At 36.0% G+C, this 24,447-nt stretch overlaps 2 protein-coding genes across 2 annotated transcripts in view; both read right to left on the bottom strand.

Moving 5' to 3' along the window:
- The window catches only part of LOC106057012 (usherin-like), a 77,747-nt gene extending 75,104 nt beyond the window's left edge, over positions 1 to 2,643 (bottom strand). Inside the window, exon 1 of the mRNA XM_056024697.1 lies at positions 2,490 to 2,643. The gene's annotated coding sequence lies outside the window, so the exon portion shown is untranslated. The remainder of the gene's footprint in view (positions 1 to 2,489) is intronic.
- Positions 917 to 16,952, bottom strand: LOC106051941 (uncharacterized). Its single transcript, XM_056023426.1, has 6 exons — positions 16,628 to 16,952; positions 6,202 to 6,613; positions 4,339 to 4,537; positions 2,763 to 2,903; positions 2,490 to 2,652; positions 917 to 1,012 (listed from the first exon to the last, which is right to left on the bottom strand). The coding sequence occupies exons 2-6, from the start codon at positions 6,521 to 6,523 to the stop codon at positions 917 to 919; spliced, it is 921 nt and encodes a 306-aa protein (XP_055879401.1). The 5' UTR covers positions 6,524 to 6,613; positions 16,628 to 16,952.
- Between the last annotated feature and the right edge of the window lie 7,495 nt (positions 16,953 to 24,447).

Raw genomic sequence — 24,447 nt, 5'->3', positions numbered from 1 at the left:
AAGTTTTTAAAATCTCCTGAAATTATTAAAATCTTCTGAAAACTCAGGCAAACCTCATTAAAAACAGACAAATTAGTCTTTCGGGGTGTCATTCAATATTGAAAACGCCAATCCTACTCGCAATGAAAAAAAAAACGGCATTGTCAGCTTTCATTTAATAAAAATAAGTCGAATTTTAACCAAAACAAAAAGCTCAAATACTGAATTTTTGAGAATGATCTCTCACAATGGAAGTGGCCTTAGTCGCTCTCAGTTAGCGATATTCCTATTTAGGTTCAGGTCGCAGGCTTTGAGCACACATTATTACCATTTGAGGTCAGGTGATTGTGGTAATTGTTGATGAAAAGTGCTCGTGCATGAATGACATCATTGAACAAGCGATTTGACTGTATTTCATTATACAAACAGGAAAAAGGAACATGTTTTCATCAGCTTGTCATCCTCCATAGACATCAACAGCAGTCTTGGTTCAAAAAGAAACCCAAAGGTGTCCACGTGGTTTTCCAGCCTTCGGAATCTGTCTTTCATCTCCATATGAAGTCTGTCCAGAACTTTGTCGCAACACTTTTAAATTGCAGTTCTATTGACAGTCCTACTCCAGAACTCAACACCCAATCAAGTCTTTTCTGTCTTCTGGTTGTTTTGCTTACAGGAAATTCATAGCATTCACCACCTTCTTTAGCTTCTTTTGATGGATTGGGTGATCAGTGTCGTCCGTTTCTCACCTTATTGCAGAAAGCATGAAAGGGTTTTAATTTCTTTAGCATCTTCCTGTATGTGCAGTGTGCAGTCCAGACTTTTGTAGTTTCTATATTAATTCGGGTAGGAGATTTGACCAGAATTCCAAATAAGCTAAAAATTCATAATTTTCCACTACATGAAGAAGATTCTGTGCACTCTTCCAGTGTCCATTCTTTCAGTTGGTGACATAGCTTCTTCTCTTGAGTCCAGCTTGTTTACTACTCTCGTTGTTTAAACTCCTGGCTCCAGCTTCTTTCAGTTTTGCCCATCTCTAGGGTGAATAGGGGGAAAAAGATGATGAATTTATATACAGTTACAAAAAAAGTGACATTTTCTGGGTCTGACTCATCAGAATGAAGAGCTGCCAGGTAGAGAAAGTGATTATCACAGTTCAGAAATGTTGCCTTAAGATTTATGTCTAAGAAACGTTTCTGCAGGCAACACAGACGGCCACTCATTGTGGCTGCGCTATCATAGGTTTGGCCTCTGCACAAATCAAAGTCCAGTCCAATGTCTTTAATAGTTTTTAGAACAAGTTCTTCATAATGTGGTGCGTCTGGCTTCACTATTTTAAAGTAATCAAGGAATGACTTTATTTTGAAATTCTTGACATCCAAGGAACGAACTATAAGGGATACTTGTATTTGGTGAGAAAACAAATTAACAACTATAATGATAATGAAAAAAAAACTATATATCAAGTTATTCAGCGCTATGTAATTTGCTCCCTGAGAGTAACCCCGCTCGAAAAGAGTTAATCTGTGTGAAATACATGCAACGAGGTCATTAACTTATATAGCAACGTGAATAGCAATGTTACATGGCAGTAGCGTAATATTTAATATTTAACGTAAAAAAATGTATAACACTCATTAGGTGCCCCCCCTCAAGTGGGGGTCCGGGGGGACTTTCAAATTTTGGATCCCCTCCCTAGCTACGCCAATGTAAGCTACTGAGCAATTTGAAAGTGTCAGTATCTTCATACTTATTTTTAAGGCCCCCGAAATAGGAATAGCCGCTATTAGTTTTGTTTGATCTGTCAAGCCGTCCCGTTTAGATCACAAAAACTAGAAAAGCTGTTCAAAATCCGATATCATGATATTTTAGACCTTGCAAACTTCTGACTTTTTTCTTTATGAAAGCGAAACCTTTAATCTTTTTTAAAAATTAAATATGCAAGCAGTTTTTCTTCAAGATACACTTTTTTTTTATAACTATTCATTATTAATAGTAAAAATACAGGGGAGGCTATATTACTAAGGGAGGTGCTTTTTTCTGTACATTCTTAAATCATTTTAGCAAATATTTTGTTGTTGTTTTTCAAAAATAATATTATAAAATTATAAAAATATATTTGTATTATTAAATTTAGTATTTTTTTTTTGTAATATAAGCTACTAGTTTGTAGTGTGATGTTTCCGTAAGACAACACAAGTTTATAGTGTGAAGCTTCCGTATGACCAGGGCCTCATAGATAATTGGAGGCCCTAGGCCAATTGAATTCCATGGCGCAGAATGAAATAGGAAAATTAGAAATACATTTATTTAAAACCTAGTCAGGCTAGTGTACTCCTAGTCTGCCAATGCCTAAGGCTGGCCCTGGTAAGACAAGATAATTATGCAAACGTCATTCAGACAACAAACGCTAAACTTAGATATTACAGAGAAAATGGACAACGGTTTAGTTGCCAATAATTGTGTATTTACTAATTGTGCGGGTAGGTAACTTAGTATATTGAATCTCTGACCTGAAGCGCTATGTGCGTCCATTGCTGCAATGCTATGACGGTATCAAATCTTGCCGTGATGAGATCACTGTTAAAAAGGCTGTAATGTAGAGACACGCCGCTAGGACCAACACGGAGACTGAAGAGAATATCTCCAGGGGTGGACTGTTTTTCTAACAAAGTTCTGACAAGTAAAACAAAGAAATACTAGATCTAGCCTATATTGAGCAATTAAATCGATGTTTACTAGTTGCTGTTTTATTTATTTATTTATTTTAACTTAGGATGAATGACCGCTGAAGCACACATTCCAAGGTCTGACAACTTTCACGTCTCATTTTCTTGTTCTCTACAAAATGTAGAGACACGCCGCTAGGACCAACACGGAGACTGAAGAGAATATCTCCAGGGGTGGACTGTTTTTCTAACAAAGTTCTGACAAGTAAAACAAAGAAATACTAGATCTAGCCTATATTGAGCAATTAAATCGATGTTTACTAGTTGCTGTTTTATTTATTTATTTATTTTAACTTAGGATGAATGACCGCTGAAGCACACATTCCAAGGTCTGACAACTTTCACGTCTCATTTTCTTGTTCTCTACCAAATAGTTTCCCCATCGTTACATCTCTTTTTCGTTGCATTTTGTTTTAAAGATCAATGTAATGGAAAAGTGAGAGAGTGAGATGGGAAAGAGAGATTTTGTAGGGCGGCGGAGAGAGAAGAAGAAAGAGAAGAAAAATGTACGAAAGAATGTCGGAGACAGAAGAAAAAGAAATGTGGGGAAACAAATGCAGGAAAAAACTTTGAAAGTGATAAAAAAGAGAGAGATATGAATAATAAATGTAATGAAGAGATCTACCCTCAGGCAAGTAATCCTAGCACACCTTGTAGGAGTATGTATTAACTAATCACACAAATTCAATAAACAAGTAAACTAGTAGAAATACTCTTGAACTCAATTTTTTTTTCTTAACAAATATCTACAAGTTTTTAATATCAATGTGATGGCCCTAATATACAAAAAAACGCACATTAAATCAATATATTTTATAGACTCTTATTCTATAATATAACTCGTACACATCTTTTACTTTCGTCTTTCATCAGTCGTCCCCTCTTTTAGACATGCCGTCCATTTTTCTAAAAATATATGCATTTCATAGGTCAATACACACACTCCAAAAACATTATGAACGAAAGAAGACACTATTAGGAGAAAATAGGAAGAAATCGATCAATAGAGCGAGAAGATTAGATATCGAAGGATGGAGAAACTAAAAGATAGCAAACAATGACAAGAAAGTTACAGGCAGTACCTAAAGAGATGTTACAAGGCAGTCCTTAAAGAGAAGTTACAAGCAGTACCTAAAGAGATGTTACAAGGCAGTCCTTAAAGAGATGTTACAGGCAGTACTTAAAGAAATGTTACAGGCAGTACTTAAAGAGATGTTACAAGCAGTACCTAAAGAAATGTTACAGGCAGTACTTAAAGAGATGTTACAAGCAGTACCTAAAGAGATGTTACAAGGCAGTCCTTAAAGAGATGTTACAAGCAGTACTTAAAGAAATGTTACAGGCAGTACTTAAAGAAATGTTACAAGCAGTACCTAAAGAGATGTTACAAGGCAGTCCTTAAAGAGATGTTACAAGCAGTACTTAAAGAAATGTTACAAGCAGTACTTAAAGAAATGTTACAGGCAGTACTTAAAGAAATGTTACAGGCAGTTCTTAAAGAGATGTTACAAGGCAGTCCTTAAAGAGATGTTACAAGCAGTACTTAAAGAAATGTTACAGGCAGTACTTAAAGAGATGTTTCAGGCAGTACTTAAAGAAATGTTACAGTTCTAAATGTTTATGTTTATCTCACCCTGGTTGATCTGAGTCTAGCCACACCCAGCCAGCTACAGTGAAGGAGGATGTCCCACTCTCATCCAGTCTGGGCGAGAAGACGGACACTATGTAGCAAGTGGATCCTGTCATACTAAAGACTGTGGAAAAAGTGCCTTGTCGAGCACCTGGTCGAATGTTAACACTGTCTGCATCCACACAATCACCATAGGTTTGACCTGTACTTACAAATAAGTTTTGAGATCAGTACTTCCAAATTTATTAGGGTTTTGTGACAATGTATATAAAATATATATATATATATATATATATATATATATATATATTTATATATATATATATATATATATATATATATATATATATATATATATATATATATATATATATATATATAATTGGCGGGGGGGGGGGTGTTTCTGTGTTACAGAATTCCACGACTATTCGTTCACCCAAAAACTGGCTCACAGGCTAATTGTTCACCGACAGTTGGTTCATGACAAATCATTCTCACGACAATTCGTTAATCGACAAATCATTCCTTGCATAGTAGAATATTGTTATTTTAGGAAATAACAGTTTTTAAAAAGTTATAGTGTATCAATCCCTTGTATGTATTGTTAAAGTAAACAAAGTAAACAAGCGATGAAAATATAATATTAACAATATGGTCTTTTCCAGTGAACGATTTGCCGTGTGAACGATTTGCCGTGAATCAACTGTCATTGAAAAAGTCTGTGAGCCAGTTGTCGCTGAGCGATATGTTGGGAGAACAAAATGTCTGGTGAACGATTTGTCGATGGATGAAATGTCAGTGAACGATTTGTCGTGTCCCCGTGTCTCAAGGCACTGGGCAATGGCTGCCGGATGTAAAAGTGATATAGAAAAGAAAAATGAGGGAGTACAATCGGGGGTGATCGACTTTCCAGACCGAGTGTCTTAGGGTATAGGAACCCGGGGAAAAAACGGTGCAACGAATCTACATATGCTTGGAACCTTTTCAGACAGAATATTTCTTTATTATTAGGAGGTGGGTGGTAGCTTCCATTGATCTATAGTTTCAAAAGACTTAGTTTCAACTCTAATAACTTCCACAAAGTTTCTGGTTGGGCAGAAGAACGTTGAAAGTTTTTGACATTAATTGCATCTAGAGTTCTTCCCCTATTTACCCCCCCCCCCCCACACACACACACATACTTTTTTTTACTCGGTGAACCAAAAGAGTAGACCTAAAGGGCCTGGTGGAGAGGGGCCACATCATTCCCACTTCACGCTAATTTAAAAAAAAAAGGGGGACTGTAGATCTATAACAGAATAGGGTTACAATCTTTCTTTTCAATTCACATAATCTTTCGTTTTATATGTCCCATAAAACCTAGGCCATGCCTAGGCTATATTTGATTTGATTTACATTTTTAATTTGAAATGCACTTCGAATTTTAAGATTCATATTTCATAAAATGTTAATGGAATGGCCACTGAATTCAAATATCAACCTCCCAAATTTGTCATACATTGTTGCTTGCACCCAGAACCTTTGAACCATTTCTAATACGCAAAAGGAAAATCGAGAAATGACACAGACAGAAAAATGGTTCAACAAAATAAAATTACGGATTTTAGATTCAGTTATGTTGTGGACGAACAATATAATTCTATATAATCTTTTGGGTGGTTTTAAATGATTCATCAGAATTCAGAGAGTCGTTATTATGTTTCATAGTGCCAATGTATGGATGGTGGTTTAGGGGAAAAGCCTGTATAGGCAGTTCGTCAAAAAAATTTATTGTGCAGAAGTCATAAATGGATTGCATTTATTACGAACATTAAAATTTGCAGCTTTTTAAAACCCTCCTACAACTTACATATCTAATAAACTTACCTGTCAACATGCTGGCATTGCTAGGCAATAAGGTCCTCCCAGGACAAACATTGCTGCAGTATCCTTGCAGACATTTGTTAATGGACTCCACGCTGGTGCTGCTCAAACAGTAGGCCTCCAGGGTGGCTCCACATGTACTAGCTGTAGGGTTGGTCGTGATAGGACGCTCAAGAGCTGCATTGAACAAGGGAGGGAAGCTCCTCAGTGTGTGAACGAGCTCAAAGCAGGCCACTAGCAGTAGGAAGAAACAATGGCAGGAAAATATCCATTGAAAGAAAGAGTGCAAAGTCTCTCGCGGAAAACTTTGAAGCGTTGGCGCCATAGCATTGTCTGAATTGAATGGCTTTAGTTTCTCTGTGAGCAATCACTTTATAGTCAATGTCTTAACGTGTCTTATCCATCAGAAATAAAACTTTGAAGAGCACACGAATAACAAGAAAAACATAAAAATAATTTTAAAAAACAACAACTTATATTAAGAGTAATTAATTGTGTCAACTAGTTTGGATCAGTCATGTATTTAAATTTGTAATAGATCAAGAGTATTCTAGACTAACAACTGTAAATCTGCGTGTACAGCCATCTCAAGCTATTAGTTTTTTTCAATACACTATGATCCAGTCACTAGTCTGGTTGACTCGGACCAGTTGGAAAGGGGTAAGGGGAGAAAGAATGGGGTATCTGGGTGATCGCTTTTTAAATGCACTTATTATATATATATATAGGCCTATATATATATATATATATATATATATATATATATATATATATATATATATATATATATATATATATATATATATATATATATATATAGGCGTAGGCCTATATAAAAGGTGCAGGACCCGAATTTGAACTCGTGGGTTAAAATCTCCTCAGCCTCCTCAAGCCAATACAATAACCACTCTGCCAGCGAATCGTATATGAAATTAAAGGTTTTATAGTTAGGCCTATATATTGTTAGCTTTAGACCTTAAAGCGGTGACCTACTAAGAATAAAGAAGACTAATTCAACTTATATTACCACATCAGTCAAGTATAATTTCTTATCCCTCGTACGATATACCAAACAAAATAATTAGTTACCAATAGTTAATTAACTAATTCATTAAATTTATTATATAGATTTTAGGTTTGTCAAGTAAAAGAAATAATTGTGCAAAACTTCAGCTGGATCCGAAATTGGGTGTGGGAGAAATAACGTGAACAAACCTTTTTACCAAACAGACAGACAGAGTGAGTTGATATAAGCTTTGTAAAAACACAGCTGCAGTTTAATATGTCAGATTTTGTAATACATAGATGATATTTCATTTTGAAGAAAGCCTAGTAAGGTTAGGCTATATGATAAATATACATAACTATACTATAAATTGAAGGTTATATGACTCCCTGTACAGATTTAAATGAAAGCCTAATAAAACATTATTACAAGAATCAAAATGAGACAGAATAAAGACTTTTGCGTTAAAAAGTACTATCGTATGATCCTACACACGTACTGCTACCTATCCAAAAACAAAAACAAAAAAACAAGGTTACAAAGACAGTTTGTGTAGAGACACAAACTCAGTATCGGCCCCCCGAAGTGGTCCACCCAGGCAGGTAAAAAGGCAGGTTTCAATATTTTCAGAAAGAACATCAGAATGAAATTCTATCAAAGACAAATGACAGAGAAGGATGGAGAAAGAAGGTTGACTGGTCTTGTGTGGTGCCCTAGTGGTCCACAGACCAAAGGATAGGTGAAAGTGAATGTAAAGTTAGATGTGAACCTGGCCTAACTAATGTCTTATAATGAATATATAATTGCTCTAATTGTTTTGTAAAGGGACAATCGCTTATTCCTTAAGAAAAAAAAATTTCGGAAAAATTTTTTTTATTTAGGTCAGTGTTCTATCGTCATAGAGCAACGCTGCAGTTCACGCGATAATATGAAAAACTACTTATTAATTGTTGTTTTAAATTATGACCAACTTATATGCATACTAAATAGATTTTCCTCTTAAAAAAGAAAGTAAACATTTTTGTGTAAATATAGTAGTTAGTATAACAGACTTAACTTAGCAATACAAATGTAGAAATAAAATTTGACACAAAATCTAAAACCGTTTGCATAAATATGTTAAAAATATGGTAAATAGTTATCTCCCCTACTAAGGAGCCTCCCCTGTTTGTTACTATTAATAGTGAATAGTTGTAAAAGTGGTATATTTTTATAAAAAAAAAAACTGCTTGCATAAATGAATTAAAAAATAGATTTTTCGCTTTTAGAAAGAAAAAAGTAGCCGTTGCATCAGAACTTTGAATGGTCTAAAATATTATGATGTCTTTTCTAGTTTACGAGATCTAAACGGGACGGACGGACAGACGAACGTACAGACATTCCACACAAAACTAATAGCGTCTTTTCCCCTTTGGGGGGCCGCTTAAAAACGTTGGGGAGACGGGGATCATTGGGACACTTTACTGTTGATTCATATACAATATTATACAATCTCGCCTTTGCCTATATCACGGTTAAGTCCCAGGACAGAATCGAAAGCTTGATGGGTCTTAGTGTGTATTTCTTGATCTCACGTGTACTCAGTACAAGACTTCTATAGATACCAATTCTATTGTATCTCACGTGTACTCAGTACAAGACTTCTATAGATACCAATTCTATTGTATCTCACGTGTACTCAGTACAAGACTTCTATAGATACCAATTCTATTGTATCTCACGTGTACTCAGTACAAGACTTCTATAGATACCAATTCTATTGTATCTCACGTGTACTCAGTACAAGGACTTCTATAGATACCAATTCTATTGTATCTCACGTGTACTCAGTGCAAGACTTCTATAGATACCAATTCTATTGTATCTCACGTGTACTCAGTACAAGACTTCTATAGATACCAATTCTATTGTATCTCACGTGTACTCAGTGCAAGACTTCTATAGATACCAATTCCATTGTATCTCACGTGTACTCAGTACAAGTACTTCTATAGATACCAATTCCATTGTATCTCACGTGTACTCAGTACAAGTACTTCTATAGAAACCAATTCCATTGTTATGGACTGTAGATGACAGAGGGGACTGTAACGACAATAGGGAATCGTTAATGATGACCTTCACATTCTCTGCCCCATGGATCACAAGGTCTAAAAATGTTGACTTAACGTTGTTGTGGTTTTAAACCAAAACTCTTGTAAAATAAAATAAAAAACTTCTATGTTCAGAGGCTCTATAATTAATGGCAATAAATTGAGATAATAGTATTTAGGCCTATGGGCAAATCAGCGTCTTCTCATACGGAAATCTGATTTGCGTATTTGTTGTTGTTAATATAAAATAATAGTAAGTTAAATTCAAAATGAAAACATGGTTATGTGGGTCATGAGTAATTTTTGAGTTTTACGGAGATAGAAACCAGCAAAGTGGTAGTGAAGATAACGTACTGCGCATTCAAGGGGAAGATCTTTGTTCGATCTTAGAGGCTCAACCTTGTGCATTATTAATACACGGGACTTGCCGGAGCTTCCATGAATAATTAACAAGTCTTCCGTGACGATGTCAAATTTAATTATACTTATCTTATCTGACTTATCTGACTGACTTGAAGTCATTGTCTAGGTGTACAATATGCTGTTGTTGTTTTTTCTTTACATATAGATATAAAACATTTTCTGAACTGAGTAGATATTATAAGTAGGCTATAACTTAGGAGTATTAACTCGAGCATTATACACTCAGTAGAATCGTCTTTCGTTTACAATTATGACAACGCTAACTTATTATTTTTTAGGGCAGTGTAAACTATCAACGCATGATAACGTGGTGACTCCAGAATCCGACGCATCTGGTTATGGTATAAAGATAATGATACACTACAAGAGCCACGACAGAGACATAGCCTACAAGTTAGAGTTACATTATAGTAATCCAGGTCTAGGATTTCATTCATGTTATTTGGGCCTAACCAGTATAGTAAAGTTATAGGAATGTATATTAGGATTTCACATTTACACATAGCCTATATATATATATATATATATATATATATATATATATATATATATATATATATATATATATATATATATATATATATATATATATATATATATATATATATATATATATATATATATATATATATATATATATATATATCTTAACATGTAACAGTAACATGTATATGTCTTACTTAAGAGTTTTCCAAACTGTTTCTGCGATGACATTCAGACAATGTTATTTTACACTTGACTTTTTTTTATAGAATAATTCCCTAATTGTAAAAGTATATTTATATACTTAAAAATATCTTTATTTAGTCTTAATATTTATTTGTAAGAAAATGGATAAGCTAATTCTTCGAGATCAAAGGTGACTATGACAAAGAATAAATAAGAAAAAAAAAAAGACTAAATGACTTTGATGACTTTGGGTGCTTGAAGCTAGATAACCTCTGGAGCACTATCTCCGGTTTAGCCGTCATAGTAAAAGTAAAGTAGTCACGATCAAGCCGTCATAGTAAACGTAAAGTAGTCACACTCAAGCCGTCATAGTAAAAGTAAAGTAGTCACACTCTAGCCGTCATAGTAAAAGTAAAGTAGTCACACTCTAGCCGTCATAGTAAAAGTAAAGTAGTCACACTCAAGCTGTCATAGTAAAAGTATGGTAGTCACACTCTAGCTGTCATAGTAAAAGTAAAGTAGATACACTCAAGGCGTCATAGTAAACGTATAGTAGTCACACTCTAGCTGTCATAGTTAAAGTAAAGTAGTCACACTCAAGCTGTCATAGTAAAAGTATAGTAGTCACACTCTAGTTGTCATAGTAAAAGTAAAGTAGTCACACTCAAGCCGTCATAGTAAAAGTAAAGTAGTCACACTCTAGCCGTCATAGTAAAAGTAAAGTAGTCACACTTTAGCTGTCATAGTAAAAGTAAAGTAGTCACACTCAAGCCGTCATAGTAAAAGTATAGTAGTCACACTCTAGCTGTCATAGTAAAAGTAAAGTAGTCACACTCAAGCCGTCATAGTAAAGTAAAGTAGTCACACTCAAGCCGTCATAGTAAAAGTAAAGTAGTCACACTCTAGCTACCATAGTGAAAGTAAAGTAGTCACACTCTAGCCGTCATAGTAAAAGTATAGTAGTCACACTCTAGCTGTTATAGTAAAAGTAAAGTAGTCACACTCAAGCCGTCATAGTAAAAGTATAGTAGTCACACTCTAGCTGTCAAAGTAAAGTAGTCACACTCAAGCCGTCATAGTAAAAGTATAGTAGTCACACTCAAGCTGGCATAGTAAAAGTATAGTAGTCACACTCAAGCTGTCATAGTAAAAGTAAAGTAGTCACACTCAAGCCATCATAGTAAAAGTATAGTAGTCACACTAGCTGTCATAGTAAAAGTAAAGTAGTCACACTCTAGCTGTCATAGTAAAAGTAAAGTAGTCACACTCAAGCCGTCATAGTAAAAGTATATTAGTCACACTCTAGCTGTCATAGTAAAAATAAAGTAGTCACACTCAAGCTGTCATAGTAAAAGTAAAGTAGTCACACTCTAGCTGTCATAGTAAAAGTAAAGTAGTCACACTCTAGCTGTCATAGTAAAAGTAAAGTAGTCACACTCAAGGCGTCATAGTAAACGTATAGTAGTCACACTCTAGCTGTCATAGTTAAAGTAAAGTAGTCACACTCAAGCTGTCATAGTAAAAGTATAGTAGTCACACTCTAGTTGTCATAGTAAAAGTAAAGTAGTCACACTCAAGCCGTCATAGTAAAAGTATAGTAGTCACACTCTAGCTGTCATAGTAAAAGTAAAGTAGTCACACTCAAGCCGTCATAGTAAAGTAAAGTAGTCACACTCAAGCCGTCATAGTAAAAGTAAAGTAGTCACACTCTAGCTACCATAGTGAAAGTAAAGTAGTCACACTATAGCTGTCATAGTAAAAGTATAGTAGTCACACTCTAGCTGTCATAGTAAAAGTAAAGTAGTCACACTCAAGCCGTCATAGTAAAAGTATAGTAGTCACACTCTAGCTGCCATAGTAAAAGTAAAGTAGTCACACTCAAGCCGTCATAGTAAAAGTAAAGTAGTCACACTCAAGCCGTCATAGTAAAAATAAAGTAGTCACACTCAAGCCGTCATAGTAAACGTAAAGTAGTCACACTCTAGCTGTCATAGTAAAAGTAAAGTAGTCACACTCAAGCCGTCATAGTAAAAGTATAGTAGTCACACTCTAGCTGTCATAGTAAAAGTAAAGTAGTCACACTCAAGCCGTCATAGTAAAGTAAAGTAGTCACACTCTAGCCGTCATAGTAAAAGTATAGTAGTCACACTCTAGCTGTTATAGTAAAAGTAAAGTAGTCACACTCAAGCCGTCATAGTAAAAGTATAGTAGTCACACTCTAGCTGTCAAAGTAAAGTAGTCACACTCAAGCCGTCATAGTAAAAGTATAGTAGTCACACTCAAGCTGGCATAGTAAAAGTATAGTAGTCACACTCAAGCTGTCATAGTAAAAGTAAAGTAGTCACACTCAAGCCATCATAGTAAAAGTATAGTAGTCACACTAGCTGTCATAGTAAAAGTAAAGTAGTCACACTCTAGCTGTCATAGTAAAAGTAAAGTAGTCACACTCAAGCCGTCATAGTAAAAGTATATTAGTCACACTCTAGCTGTCATAGTAAAAATAAAGTAGTCACACTCAAGCTGTCATAGTAAAAGTAAAGTAGTCACACTCTAGCTGTCATAGTAAAAGTAAAGTAGTCACACTCTAGCTGTCATAGTAAAAGTAAAGTAGTCACACTCAAGGCGTCATAGTAAACGTATAGTAGTCACACTCTAGCTGTCATAGTTAAAGTAAAGTAGTCACACTCAAGCTGTCATAGTAAAAGTATAGTAGTCACACTCTAGTTGTCATAGTAAAAGTAAAGTAGTCACACTCAAGCCGTCATAGTAAAAGTATAGTAGTCACACTCTAGCTGTCATAGTAAAAGTAAAGTAGTCACACTCAAGCCGTCATAGTAAAGTAAAGTAGTCACACTCAAGCCGTCATAGTAAAAGTAAAGTAGTCACACTCTAGCTACCATAGTGAAAGTAAAGTAGTCACACTATAGCTGTCATAGTAAAAGTATAGTAGTCACACTCTAGCTGTCATAGTAAAAGTAAAGTAGTCACACTCAAGCCGTCATAGTAAAAGTATAGTAGTCACACTCTAGCTGCCATAGTAAAAGTAAAGTAGTCACACTCAAGCCGTCATAGTAAAAGTAAAGTAGTCACACTCAAGCCGTCATAGTAAAAATAAAGTAGTCACACTCAAGCCGTCATAGTAAACGTAAAGTAGTCACACTCTAGCTGTCATAGTAAAAGTAAAGTAGTCACACTCAAGCCATCATAGTAAAAGTATATTAGTCACACTCTAGCTGTCATAGTAAAAGTAAAGTAGTCACACTCTAGCTGTCATAGTAAAAGTAAAGTAGTCACACTCAAGCCGTCATAGTAAAAGTATATTAGTCACACTCTAGCTGTCATAGTAAAAGTAAAGTAGTCACACTCAAGCCGTCATAGTAAACGTAAAGTAGTCACACTCTAGCTGTCATAGTAAAAATAAAGTAGTCACACTCAAGCCGTCATAGTAAAAGTATAGTAGTCACACTCTAGCTGTCATAGTAAAAGTAAAGTAGTCACACTCAAGCTGTCATAGTAAAAGTATAGTAGTCACACTCTAGCTATCATAGTAAAAGTATAGTAGTCACACTCAAGCCGTCATAGTAAAAGTAAAGTAGTCACACTCTAGCTGTCATAGTAAAAGTAAAGTAGTCACACTCAAGCCGTCATAGTAAAAGTATAGTAGTCACACTCAAGCTGGCATAGTAAAAGTATAGTAGTCACACTCAAGCCGTCATAGTAAAAGTAAAGTAGTCACACTCAAGCCGTCATAGTAAACGTAAAGTAGTCACACTCTAGCTGTCATAGTAAAAGTAAAGTAGTCACACTCAAGCCGTCATAGTAAAAGTATAGTAGTCACACTCTAGCTGTCATAGTAAAAGTAAAGTAGTCACACTCTAGCTGTCATAGTAAAAGTAAAGTAGTCACACTCAAGGCGTCATAGTAAACGTATAGTAGTCACACTCTAGCTGTCATAGTTAAAGTAAAGTAGTCACACTCAAGCTGTCATAGTAAAAGTAAAGTAGTCACACTCTAGCTGTCATAGTAAAAGTAAAGTAGTCACACTCTAGCTGTCATAGTAAAAGTATAGTAGTCACACTCTAGCTGTCTTAGTAAAAGTAAAGTAGTCACACTCTAGCTGTCATAGTAAAAGTAAAGTAGTCACACTCAAGCCGTCATAGTAAAAGTAAAGTAGTCACACTCTAGCTGTCATAGTAAAAGTAAAGTAGGCACACTCTAGCTGTCATAGTATTAGTAAAGTAGTCACACTCTATATTTTCTATATTCTGGTGTCGCATTAAGACTGTTTCTCAACTTTGACTTTGTTACAACATATAGTCTAAAATAATCATGCTTCGCTAAAAATTCTGCTAGACTAAGGTATTAATGGCTTGTTTTGAAATGTAGTGGTACGCTACTGACAAAAGAAATATTTTCAATGCTGATCTTTGTGTTCAATTTAAGTAGTCGCTTGAACTCTACCCTAGTTTAGCGTAAATTGTAGTGAGAACCCAGAAATCCTTTCCTGAAAATATTAAATAATACTATAGCCAAAATTGTCCACTCTATCTACTGGACATTACCTTTAAAAAAAAAAAGTTAACGAATGGTAAAGCAACCCCCCCCTCTTTTTTTTTTCCAAAACATTTCAGATATATAGCCTGCTTACGAGTCTTACGGCACTCATGTGTGATACAATAGAGGGGACTACAATGTCTTGATAATGTGAAAGAAAATAAGAACTAATCCAACAAATTATTCTTAATATCACATTACTAGATATAGATCTACCTGTTAGAGTCATGAGAACTAATTCAAAAAGGGTCACTAAATGGGCGTGGTCTGCTTTAATGTATAGGTCAGTTATTACAATATGTACATAGGCCGTATCGATGGCGGAGCAAACATTTGTCGTCAATCATTTGTACTTTATCTACCAGTGTACTAGATCTATTAATCTTAAGGAAACACATTCGCCTGTAGGCCTACTAGAGATGATATAGATTTATTTGCTTAGCGTTTGTAGACCAATTATTAATTTTCCACAAAAGAATGTCCAGTGTTAGACTACACTTCAAGAAAATTACTATCTATCTATCTATCTATCTATATCTATCTATATTTATTTATTTATATATCAATATATATATATATATATATATATATATATATATATATATATATATATATCAAGGGCGCACAGGGTATCGAAATCGGCCATATAACCCGACCCACAAATGGCTTGTCATATAATAGGCCTATGTGTAAGCCTAATTCTCTTCAAAATATATATAGTTTGATAATGCATCGGAAACTGGATGTATGCTTGCGTAGGATTACCTAATGCATCTTACTATTAACAGTACAATAGCCGCCTTAATGAGTTAAAGTGTGTTAAAGTTCATTTCTTTTAAGTATTGTTAAAAGCTATTGTCATCCCTATTTTTTTCCTTTGCATTTCAATGTTTTCTAACTTAATCTCTCTCATCCCTCTTTTGGGGAAATACTGTCAATGAACCAATTAAATGACGAGGAAGGGAATGAGCTAAAAGAAATGAGAGTGCCATCAAACGCCCATGCCGACCAGCAAAATGATTAGGCCAAACACAACAACAAAGAGATCTAAGCAGTGTTAAAGTCCATGCTGCTCATACATAGCAAAAAGTACGGTCTAACGTTTTGCAAATTATCATAAGTACAGTGTTTAGTGTAAAATATTTGGATATTCTTGTTGAATTTCAAACAAAATAAATTGTCATAAAAAAAATGTTCGGGCATCTGTGTCTTCATGCTGTCACTTTTTTTTTCTTTGTTGGCGACCAGACCTCCCCATTTAATGCCGGCCCATTGCCTGTTTGAACATATAGCCAGTCCGCCCCTAGCATATATACATACATTTATTAATATTTATGTGTCTGTCAATTACTTCATAAAAATGTGTCAGTCTATCGCTTTATAAAAATCCCTTTTTTAAATACATTGTCATCTTTCAACATTTTGGATTGTAGTTATGTATATAATTTACATGTATAACCGACTGATGATTATTGGCCTCAACACAATGTTGATAACGACCGCATGGACAGTTCCCGAATCAGGTCATCAGTTGCCTGTATATTCGTATAGTACATGAAAAATCATGCCATGCAAGATATTGCTAGACAATCTGCGGAGTTACAAGACTCCTGGCATGCTTGTAATAAACGACCTACAACATTTCTGCTACTTAACCAACTTGACCAAGTCTACTTCAACTTACCCATGTCATAAGCCTGCACATAATATCAAAATGACAACTTTTCCCATTACAAAGGGATTACAAAATTTTCGCACACTCAATTTTAATTAACTTTCTTTGAAACGATTGTGTGATATTTTCAACACTGACTTTAGAATCCTGATTCAGCCTTTAAAAAACAACAAGGTGTGTATTGATATGCTCCATCCAAAATGTTTGTTTCAGTGAACGTTCCAATCACACAGACGGCTAGTCTTAGAAGTCTACAAATATTTCTTGAACAATATTTTATACTTTATGTTTTTTTGTTATTCTGTGTATTCTTATCTATTTTGTTTTGAAACCTTGCACAAATCACAAAGTGAACATCTGTGTCTGTCTGCCACGTGATAGCTTCAAGTCAGTGTATCGATCAAGTAGCGGGCGTGCTGTGATCGAATAGTCATACCGTCATACCGTGACCGTAAATATTGTAAAAGCCTATCTTTTTGATGCATGACTTAAATATGCGGAGGAGACTCCCACTATGTTGTTATTGTGTAGGCTTTATGAATCATAGTTGTGTACGCTTGCACATTTGCATTATATAACTCAAAAGAAAGCAAATCGTATGTATGAGCCAATAGAACTGATAATGCCTAAGTTGTGACGAAATGCTTGTAACATACAAAGTTAGGGTCTAGATTTTGTGTTGAAATGAAATTCTACGTTAATTATTTAAAGGTTTGTTTCACTTTTCAACAAGTTTTTTCTCAAGGCGCATTAGTGAATAATTGGATTCCAGGAGAATTCAACACGACCTTCCGATCTAGAATGTCTGGGTTGGTTAGAATGTCTGGGTTGGTAAGAATGTCTGGGTTGGTAAGAATGTCTGGGTGGCTTAGTTGCCCTTTGTGGTTCTTCTCTACGGGATAGTATAACAAGATGTCTGTTGTGATATTGAATTGTGACCTTGAGTGACACTCTATAGCAGTTATTGCTTACTGTGACCTAACGAATCATTTAATCTCTCAAGCAAAATTACATTAGCTCTGATCACCGCCATTTATTTTGTCTAAAAAAAAAGATAATACAGAAAGAAATTGAAAAGTGATTTACGACCACAACATAAAAGCAAGAGTGTAATGCCCGCACTAACCTAAGTAAACGTCAGAGTTGGTTGTACACAGCACTAGTTCTATATGTCAGTTTGTTTTCTAAGTGTAACATATGGTCTGTACAGCAAGGGAAACAACAAGAAGATCAATGGGAGTTTGTTAGGAACAAGACAAGGACCGGGGGTTTCTAGGAGTGAATCAAACATGTATGGTGAGGTCCATTCACATGTGCAGTTATATCAAATACATGACACTGGATTTTTTAATTTGGTCCTTTAAAAAAAATAAATTAAATTAAAATATAGCCATTATGAGAGTTCCAATTTTTTTAAAGTTAAAACATATTTATTATACTGGCGCGCTCATAGATCACAGTGGCATCGCGGGGTGGAGGTGGCGGACACCCAATAGGTAAAAAAAAAAAAAATTTGCAAAAGAACAAACTTGTTTTTTCCTGTTTGACAGTAGCTAGGTCTCCGAATAGTCCTAACAGAACGTTGACTCTACATCTAGATTTGATACATCCAAAGGTTTGACAGTAGCTAGGTCTCCAAATATTCCTAACAGAACGTTGACTCTACATCTAGATTTGAATCCATCCAAATGTTTGACAGTAGCTAGGTCTCCGAATATTCCTAACAGAACGTTGACTCTACATTCTAGATTTGAATACATCCAAAGGTTTGACAGTAGCTAGGTCTCCGAATAGTCCTAACAGAACGTTGACTCTACATCTAGATTTGAATCCATCCAAAGGTTTGACAGTAGCTAGGTCTCCGAATATTCCTAACAGAACGTTGACTCTACATCTAGATTTGAATCCATCCAAAGGTTTGACAGTAGCTAGGTCTCCAAATATTCCTAACAGAACGTTGACTCTACATCTAGATTTGAATACATCCAAAGGTTTGACAGTAGCTAGGTCTCCGAATATTCCTAACAGAACGTTGACTCTACATCTAGATTTGAATCCATCCAAAGGTTTGACAGTAGCTAGGTCTCCGAATATTCCTAACAGAACGTTGACTCTACATTCTAGATTTGAATACATCCAAAGGTTTGACAGTAGCTAGGTCTCCGAATATTCCTAACAGAACGTTGACTCTACATCTAGATTTGAATCCATCCAAATGTTTGACAGTAGCTAGGTCTCCGAACATTCCTAACAGAACGTTGACTCTACATCTAGATTTGAATCCATCCAAAGGTTTGACAGTAGCTAGGTCTCCGAACATTCCTAACAGAACGTTGACTCTACATCTAGATTTGAATCCATCCAAAGGTTTGACAGTAGCTAGGTCTCCGAATATTCCTAACAGAAAGTTGACTCTACATCTAGATTTGAATCCATCCAAAGGTTTGACAGTAGCTAGGTCTCCGAATATTCCTAACAGAACGTTGACTCTACGTCTAGATTTGAATCCATCCAAAGGTTTGACAGTAGCTAGGTCTCCGAATATTCCTAACAGAACGTTGACTCTACATTCTAGATTTGAATACATCCAAAGGTTTGACAGTAGCTAGGTCTCCGAATATTCCTAACAGAACGTTGACTCTACATCTAGATTTGAATACATCCAAAGGTTTGACAGTAGCTAGGTCTCCGAATATTCCTAACAGAACGTTGACTCTACATCTAGATTTGAATACATCCAAAGGTTTGACAGTAGCTAGGTCTCCGAATATTCCTAACAGAACGTTGACTCTACATCTAGATTTGAATACATCCAAAGGTTTGACAGTAGCTAGGTCTCCGAATATTCCTAACAGAACGTTGACTCTACGTCTAGATTTGAATACATCCAAAGGTTTGACAGTAGCTAGGTCTCCGAATATTCCTAACAGAACGTTGACTCTACGTCTAGATTTGAATCCATCCAAAGGTTTGACAGTAGCTAGGTCTCCGAATATTCCTAACAGAACGTTGACTCTACATCTAGATTTGAATCCATCCAAAGGTTTGACAGTAGCTAGGTCTCCGAATATTCCTAACAGAACGTTGACTCTACATCTAGATTTGAATCCATCCAAAGGTTTGACAGTAGCTAGGTCTCCAAATATTCCTAACAGAACGTTGACTCTACATTCTAGATTTGAATACATCCAAAGGTTTGACAGTAGCTAGGTCTCCGAATATTCCTAACAGAACGTTGACTCTACATCTAGATTTGAATCCATCCAAATGTTTGACAGTAGCTAGGTCTCCGAACATTCCTAACAGAACGTTGACTCTACATCTAGATTTGAATCCATCCAAAGGTTTGACAGTAGCTAGGTCTCCGAACATTCCTAACAGAACGTTGACTCTACATCTAGATTTGAATCCATCCAAAGGTTTGACAGTAGCTAGGTCTCCGAATATTCCTAACAGAAAGTTGACTCTACATCTAGATTTGAATCCATCCAAAGGTTTGACAGTAGCTAGGTCTCCGAATATTCCTAACAGAACGTTGACTCTACGTCTAGATTTGAATCCATCCAAAGGTTTGACAGTAGCTAGGTCTCCGAATATTCCTAACAGAACGTTGACTCTACATTCTAGATTTGAATACATCCAAAGGTTTGACAGTAGCTAGGTCTCCGAATATTCCTAACAGAACGTTGACTCTACATCTAGATTTGAATACATCCAAAGGTTTGACAGTAGCTAGGTCTCCGAATATTCCTAACAGAACGTTGACTCTACATCTAGATTTGAATACATCCAAAGGTTTGACAGTAGCTAGGTCTCCGAATATTCCTAACAGAACGTTGACTCTACATCTAGATTTGAATACATCCAAAGGTTTGACAGTAGCTAGGTCTCCGAATATTCCTAACAGAACGTTGACTCTACGTCTAGATTTGAATACATCCAAAGGTTTGACAGTAGCTAGGTCTCCGAATATTCCTAACAGAACGTTGACTCTACGTCTAGATTTGAATCCATCCAAAGGTTTGACAGTAGCTAGGTCTCCGAATATTCCTAACAGAACGTTGACTCTACATCTAGATTTGAATCCATCCAAAGGTTTGACAGTAGCTAGGTCTCCGAATATTCCTAACAGAACGTTGACTCTACATCTAGATTTGAATCCATCCAAAGGTTTGACAGTAGCTAGGTCTCCGAATATTCCTAACAGAACGTTGACTCTACATCTAGATTTGAATCCATCCAAAGGTTTGACAGTAGCTAGGTCTCCGAATATTCCTAACAGAACGTTGACTCTACATCTAGATTTGAATCCATCCAAAGGTTTGACAGTAGCTAGGTCTCCGAATATTCCTAACAGAACGTTGACTCTACGTCTAGATTTGAATCCATCCAAAGGTTTGACAGTAGCTAGGTCTCCGAATATTCCTAACAGAACGTTGACTCTACATCTAGATTTGAATACATCCAAAGGTTTGACAGTAGCTAGGTCTCCGAATATTCCTAACAGAACGTTGACTCTACATCTAGATTTGAATACATCCAAAGGTTTGACAGTAGCTAGGTCTCCGAATATTCCTAACAGAACGTTGACTCTACGTCTAGATTTGAATCCATCCAAAGGTTTGACAGTAGCTAGGTCTCCGAATATTCCTAACAGAACGTTGACTCTACATCTAGATTTGAATCCATCCAAAGGTTTGACAGTAGCTAGGTCTCCGAATATTCCTAACAGAACGTTGACTCTACATCTAGATTTGAATCCATCCAAAGGTTTGACAGTAGCTAGGTCTCCGAATATTCCTAACAGAACGTTGACTCTACATCTAGATTTGAATCCATCCAAAGGTTTGACAGTAGCTAGGTCTCCGAATATTCCTAACAGAACGTTGACTCTACATCTAGATTTGATACATCCAAATGTTTGACAGTAGCTAGGTGTGGAGGCGATTGGTTTAAGTACAAAAAGGTCAATTATAGGCCTATTTGCATTGTAGTTTTCAATCCATATGTTGTAGCCTACTCATCGTACCACACAGGGACGCGATCGTTTGGGCCTTCCCAACCGGTTAGTCAGATTACAAGAACAGGTCCCATGTTAGGCCTACAAAACGGACCGTGCGATAATTATTGTAACATTAAATGTTTGTATAGCTTTATTATTAATGTGCAATATACATGTATGACGAAAGTACAAACAATAGCCATTGCTGCTTACGAACTTCAATTGGTTCATTAACAAAACAAATAGGTATCAACTTAGTGAAACAATTATTAAATAACTTATTCAGTGTTCTCTAGACGTACTTCACTTGAATTTTTCTGGTCTTCTGATACATTTTCAGCAACAACTGCAGCGTCATTTTCATTCTTCCATTGAATCTTGATGGCGATGGATTAAAAAGTATAAATTATATTTTCAATCTGTTGAAGTTTAACGGTTCAGACTTTTGGCTTCTTTTTGTCATTCGCTCTCTAGGTCCAATGAAATGGAACTTCAGTCAAAATAAGTGGATATAATAAAGAATGTATATCATGGAATATTTTTAAAGGCCAACTACTTTATGATTCGATTAGATTAACTGGTGTTTCAATTAACCGAGTTCGTATGTGTTAATCAACATGAGAACGAAATTATTACCAATGTCATAGTATAAAAAGTTAGCAATAAGATCCATTTAAAAGAGTCTTTTCAAGAAGACATTTCAATCTAGTGTCTTCTACTTCGTTGTCAGAATGGTAGACATTTTCTGACGTGTAACGTACGCTGACGTCATTCGCACTGACTCGTACGTCTCCCAAACTTCAGTATCCGCGGAGAATGAATCTTTAAAGCTCTGGAACGCAGAATAACGCTTGGCTGCCGGGGCAACTTACAGACCCCCTAAATAACAATGGGATTGCTAGCACATATTTTGTGGTCTATAACAGCGATGTCCAGACTACATCCCGTGACGTGGTGCTATCCGGCTTTAGAAATTTCTGAACACAGTGTATAATAAGGCCCTAGGTAACATTGGACGTGTCGGAAAATGTAAATAGCCTCTTGGCTAAAAACTGATCTAGAGGAGCGCCACTATTTGAAAAATACTTTTATAAGTTTCCGTAAAGTCTAAAAATCTGACAAAGAAAATATATTCAATTGATGTTCAGTCTGATTCAAATTTTTATAATCTTACATTTTGATCTATGTAATAAATATTGATAAAGTATCATAAACAATGAAATGTAAAATAGTGTCTAATTGTCATTGTTGTAACAATCAACAGAGTGTAATGTACACAAGATCAAGTAAACGAAACCCGAAACCTTTTTTTTTTTAAATTGCATCCTGCACATCTCACAGCTCTCCTACATATAATTATGGCGGGAAACCGCCCTTTCCCTTTTTTTTTACATTCCAATGAAACAGTCCGCATTTTTTACGCTTCCTCGACATACGTTTTGGTCGTAAACTCATTTAAGTGTTACGTTGAATTTGAATGCCCACAAACACACCAACTTTTGGCCGTCAATTGTAGTATGCATTTTCTCCAAACCCCTCCTCTTTTTAAGGTTATATTTAATTAGAACATAGTGGGCTATCGACTGTCGTCTTTCGATGAATATTCCTCTATCAAGCAAAACCCAATTGGGGTGTGTCACAAAATACATGTGTCAAGGTCTCATGAGATATACAAATGAGATGTTTACTACACATTCCTTTCGACATGGCTTCGAGAGGATACTATACATAGTACTACAAATAAACACATACATTTGTTTCCCTTAGTACTAAAAATTGTCCATCCCCTTCACCTATCCCTGAGTCTGTTGGACCGTTGTGGCACCACACAAGATTTGTCGACCGTATTTCTCAATTCCTCTCCATCGTTTGCCTTGGATAGAGCCCATCCATTCTTTTATGTTGTCTTCCCATCAGTCTGCAAAAGAGCTCACAGCTCAGCAGCAATAAAGCTGGCTAGAAGAAGAAGAAGGGGGAGCTGTTTGCAGGAAAGCGCTCTCAGAGATGTCAGCACAAGCGATACAAAGGCAAGAGCTCTATCAAATAGTGTGGTATTGACATTCACGGCAGGGAAACACTAGCTTTCGATCGCTCCACGTGGCGCGAAGCCGTGAGTGTCGAAGTCTCAAGATCCAAGACAAGGGGAGTGGCCAGCATAAAGAACACAGAGCCAACAAAAGATTGATAAAAGAAGCAGGCTATCTGCAGTAGACCCAAGTTACCTATGCCAGGGGTCGGCCACCTGCGGCTCGCGAGCCATATGCGGCTCTTTGGATGTTAAGCTGCGGCTCTTTAGTTCCATTCGCAAATATGATTTATTTTATCGGGGGAAAAACATTTAAAAATAAAATCGTCCTGAATCGATTAACGAGGCACTGATTCTATCTTTCAGTCGTTTGTACTCGCTTTCTTTTCAGCGCACTCTCCTCCATGTCTTGAACTGTAACATATTTGCAGGTGAAAGATATTCAGCTTTTTTCTGTCTTATCACTTACTATAAATGAGTCACAAGTTGCCCTTTTTGTCTAATATATGTCTTCACGAAGTCAAAAAGAAGAACTTCTAGGTTCGCTACCGCTCTCGTGACAAACTAGAAGAGAAGATAGAGCGAACGCCTTGCAAAAATACCTTGAAGACAATAAGATCGATTTAAATAACATCTTTTCAACAGCAACTGATGGAGCCAGAAGTGTGACTGAAAACATAAAAGGGCAGCAACGATTCTTCGAAGCAAAATAAACTGAAATTCTTACGTTTGTGCCCAAACATTTCCAACCGAAATAGTTGAGGTCATGAATTTGGTAATCAAGATTATTAATAGAATCTT

This window comes from Biomphalaria glabrata, chromosome 3 (genome assembly GCF_947242115.1).
Source record: "Biomphalaria glabrata chromosome 3, xgBioGlab47.1, whole genome shotgun sequence".
Lineage (NCBI taxonomy): Eukaryota > Metazoa > Mollusca > Gastropoda > Planorbidae > Biomphalaria > Biomphalaria glabrata.
This window is presented reverse-complemented; position numbering and strand designations above follow the sequence as displayed.